The 2,810-nt window shown below is 35.0% G+C and overlaps 1 protein-coding gene across 1 annotated transcript in view; it reads right to left on the bottom strand.

Annotated features, from left to right (window-relative positions):
• Positions 1-2,810, bottom strand: part of LOC106519092 (protein kinase C-binding protein NELL1) — a gene marked incomplete at its 3' end in the record, with an annotated part of 137,501 nt that overhangs the window by 84,228 nt on the left and 50,463 nt on the right. Inside the window, 1 exon segment of the mRNA XM_014010620.1 lies at positions 1,307-1,457. Within this exon segment, the coding sequence (XP_013866074.1) occupies positions 1,307-1,457 (151 nt within the window).

The following is a 2,810-nucleotide window of genomic DNA, read 5'->3' as shown; positions in this document are numbered from 1 at the left end:
TGTGTGTGTGTGTGTGTGTGTGTGTGTGTGTGTGTGTGTGTGTGTGTGTGTGTGTGTAGGACTTGGATTTAGGCTTAGTCTCAGCAAACACAGCATACAGTACATATTCATTCACAAGTTCCCCAGCTCATGCCTCACAGAATTGTGGGCTTTTACTTTGAGAGGGTGATAGGAAAATCAATCTGTCCTGCCCTTTAAAACAATTCAAAGTTGTGGACTTTCTCAGGGGGCTAGAATAATCCCACTCGCTGAGGTCTTACAAGCAAGACACTCTGCTTTAACTATCAATCCAATATTTCTCAAATTCAAGAAAACTCATTGTATCTGCCAAAAAGAATGTTATGATATAGGACAGGGATCTGCAACCTACGGTTCTAGGGCCAAATGTGGCCCTTTTATCACTCTGCAGGGGCTCTTTGAAGCTTTGACCAAAGCTAACATGACATTAGGTTCTTGAGATTTAATAYTAACAACAGAAAAGGCTAGCTTTACATGTTTTCCTTTTAATTTGTTTGCAAATATGTGATCAACACTAATAAGTGAAACATGATGATTAGATCATGCTAATAGCCTGTTAGCCACTTTAATAATCTAACTTCCAGTCATAACCCATCAGGACTACCTTTAAAGACCTTTAATACGAGACTTGATAATAACAAGAATTAAGAACAAATATATGCCTATATAGTCCAGTTGTAGTTTTTATTAAATGTGGTTCAAACAAGTTATTTTTCTTCTTTACATGAATGTATTTTATTTTGTCCTGAATTGTAAAAGTAATAATAAATGTAAAATGTGCTTTATATATTTTTTTATTTTACGGTGTTACCCCCACTGGCCAAAAAGGCCCCCATTCAATGACCTTGAAGTGGCCCATGGACCACCAGTTGATAATCACAGTTGTAGCACATTTTGCAGCTCAGAACACTGTTTATTAGTGAACCAAGCAGCAGAAATGGCTCTTTTGGTTGTAAAGGTAGCAGACCCCTGATAACGGAGTACATGACATTAATTATTGAGTATTTCACATTTATGTTACAGCAAAAGGATGGTGTCCTTCTAACATGACCATAAATTTAAAACATATTAATATTCAAGCCAATAAGCATTACTTTCTGACAGTTATCAAACACCATTTTGTGTTCCTACTCATAAACAACAGCCACCTGCGACAAGATAAGAGTAAGATGAGAGCTCCAACCTGGTTTCATTGAAAATTAGATTGCTCAGTAATCCGTGGAAAACAGAAAGAAAGTGTAAAAGCAGAACTGCGGGGCAAACATGAAGAGGATTACAGATGGATTACCTGTGCTCTGATTCATGGATGGAGAATATCACTCCTGATGTGGAGGACTTCTGCTGGATGGTGGCCAAGAAGGTAAATTCACTTTTACTCCTGAACAGTTGCACCACTTTTTCTGTGATATGTGGCGGGGCATGAACTGCTCTTCCAACATCTGTGAAGATATGAAACAGAGAAAAATCATAAGCTTGTGTCTGAATGAATTTGCCAAAAAAGATGAAAAACCTGTTATAATTACCATAAAGTGTAAACCTTTGCACTTGCATGTCTAAAACATCCTGGCAGATCCATCTGACGAAATATGTTTTATAAAAAAAAATATCTAAGCATCCCACTGGGCTTCATGCAACAACCTAAAAGCATGACAATAAATTTTGCATGGATATGTGCATTTGTTTAACCCCAAAGATATATCTGTCCCTTGTAGCTAGAAAGATGTCAGAGTGAGTGGGAAAAGTAGAAAAATGTGAAATACTATGAAAAGTTGAGTGCAAGCAAACACTGTCATAGCCTGTCTTTAAATGATCATTTTGGAACATTGTAATCTCATTTTAGACAATAATTTTAAACACCATATTTTTTAACATAAWCCCCCAAAATTATAGCTGATTTCCAACAGAATAAAAAACATGATTGTTCAAACAGTTTGGTCATAATAATGCAACAGTTGGAACTTGCAATAAAAACCTCTGCTCCTCTAATGCACAAGTTTAAAAAACAAAACACAAAAGAGTCAGACTACTTCTTCTTGCCAATGTAGATGAAAATCACTTTAGACTTTAAGTTCTATTGTCGATTTAAATATTTCACTTTGACTGCTGGTTTCACTTAACTCATCTGCCAAGGAAAATTTATTTAAGCAGAGAGAAAAACAAAATGCAGACTTTTTGATAAATTATCCAAAAAGATCTAATGCTTAATCAGAAAACAAATAAACAAAATAATCAAGAACCAACCATAGTTTCATTTTCAWCTCATCTTCACCTGCTCTGCCACAAGAACTAAGTTCCCTCCCCGTTCTCCTTTCCTTCCCATGCTCCTCTGTGCTGCAGGTGCTGTTATCTCCACCCCACATTCTGACATTCTCCACAACTGACAGTTTGCATGAACCCCAACCCTGACTTGTGAGTAATATAAACTTTTTGTGAAAACTACAGATTTTTTAAGGGTCAAGATACAGATAAACGCCCATAAAAACCTCCAGTACTTAATAGATTAGCTTAAACATTAAGGAGTGATTCACTGAAAACTTTTATTTAATCACGTTGTTGCTTTGTGAAAAGTAAAAATAYCCCATATCTAATCAATAAAAATGAGGCAACAGATGACAAGCAATATCATTAATTAAATTTCAGACTGTTAATTATTAAGTAAATATTAATTAAATCAGACTCTTAGTGATTCATTTATTTTAAGTAGATTTAAATAAAAAACAGCACAGATTTAATTAAAACCTAAACAAAAATACTGAGCTGATTTAAAAAAGATATTGTGTAAACAGTAATAA

The sequence above is a fragment of the Austrofundulus limnaeus genome, unplaced genomic scaffold (genome assembly GCF_001266775.1).
Source record: "Austrofundulus limnaeus strain Quisiro unplaced genomic scaffold, Austrofundulus_limnaeus-1.0 Scaffold71, whole genome shotgun sequence".
NCBI lineage: Eukaryota > Metazoa > Chordata > Actinopteri > Cyprinodontiformes > Rivulidae > Austrofundulus > Austrofundulus limnaeus.
The sequence above is the reverse complement of the archived record's forward strand: the minus strand, read 5'-3'. Positions and strand labels throughout refer to the sequence as shown.